The sequence below is a fragment of the Passer montanus genome, unplaced genomic scaffold (assembly GCF_014805655.1).
Source record: "Passer montanus isolate IOZ18808 unplaced genomic scaffold, ASM1480565v1 scaffold328, whole genome shotgun sequence".
In the NCBI taxonomy this organism is placed as follows: Eukaryota; Metazoa; Chordata; class Aves; order Passeriformes; family Passeridae; genus Passer; species Passer montanus.
The window spans coordinates 9,650-10,991 of NW_024368019.1; the positions used below are offsets into that span (position 1 = coordinate 9,650).

The following is a 1,342-nucleotide window of genomic DNA, read 5'->3' on the forward strand; positions in this document are numbered from 1 at the left end:
CCCACAACCACCCCACAACCCCCAACCCCACAACCCCACGCCCCCCGTGCCCCCTCGGGCACTCACCGTACTTGACCTGCACCACGTCGCCCACCACCAGGTCGGCCACGGGCAGCTGCGCCAGGCGGCCCCCGCGCAGCACGGCCACGCGCTGCTCGCGCTCCAGGCGGCTCTGCAGCCCGCGGAACTGCCGCTCCTTGCTCCAGTCGTTGGACGCCGTCACCAGCACCACGCAGGCCACCGAGAGCAGGATGGCCGCGCCCTCGATCCAGCCCGCCTCCGCCTCGCCCGCGTCCTCCGCGCCGCCCGCCGCCTGCCCGCACGCTGGGGACGCGGGGACACGCGGGGTGTCACGGGCGGGGACAGCGGGGACACGGGGACACGCTGGGGACGCGGGGACACACGGGGTGTCACGCGCGGGGACAGCGGGGACACGCTGGGGACGCGGGGACACGCGGGGTGTCACGCGCGGGGACAGCGGGGACACGGGGACACGCTGGGGACGCGGGGACACACGGGGTGTCACGCGCAGGGACAGCGGGGACACGCTGGGGACGCGGGGACACGCGGGGTGTCACGCGCGGGGACAGCGGGGACACGCTGGGGACACAGGCGACATGCGTGGGGATAGCGGGGACACACGTGGGGACAACGGGGACATGCTGGGGACACAGGGACACGCTGGGGACACAGGGACACGCGGGGCGTCACATGCGGGGACACAGGGACACGCGTGGGGACAGTGGGGACATGCGCGGGGACACGGGGACGGAGATGTTACACTCAGGGATATCGGTGTCACAGGTGGGGATATTGGGGACACGTGTGGGGACAGCATGGATGGAGGTGACACACGTGGGGATATCAGTGACACACGTGGGGACAGTGGGGACAAAGGTGTCACACATGGGGACACAGGGACGGAGATGTCACATGTAGGGATATCGGTGACGCGCGTGGGGACATGACCAACACACGGGCGGGACACGGGTGACACATGTGGGGACAGCGGGGACGGAGGTGGCACATGTGGGGATAGCAGGGACACACGTGGGGACATGGGGACAGAGGTGTCACACATGGGGACATGGGTGACACATGTGGGGACATGTGGGGATATTGGGTGACACACATGGGGACACCAGTGTCACACACAGGGACACGGCCAGGGGTGCAGGGGACGTGGGATGGGGATTTGGGGACATGGGGACACAGGGGTGGGGACAGGGATGGGGACAGGGATGGGGACAGGGATGGGGACACAGGGATGGCGACACAGGGATGGGGACAGGGATGGGGACACAGGGATGGGGACACAGGGATGGGGACAGGGATGGGGACA

The 1,342-nt window shown here is 69.1% G+C and overlaps 1 protein-coding gene across 1 annotated transcript in view; it reads right to left on the reverse strand.

Annotated features, from left to right (window-relative positions):
• Positions 1-1,342, reverse strand: part of LOC120505131 (plasma membrane calcium-transporting ATPase 3-like) — a 13,600-nt gene that overhangs the window by 9,224 nt on the left and 3,034 nt on the right. The window contains exon 4 of the mRNA XM_039715370.1: positions 67-324. Coding sequence (XP_039571304.1) covers positions 67-324 — 258 coding nt within the window. The remainder of the gene's footprint in view (positions 1-66; positions 325-1,342) is intronic.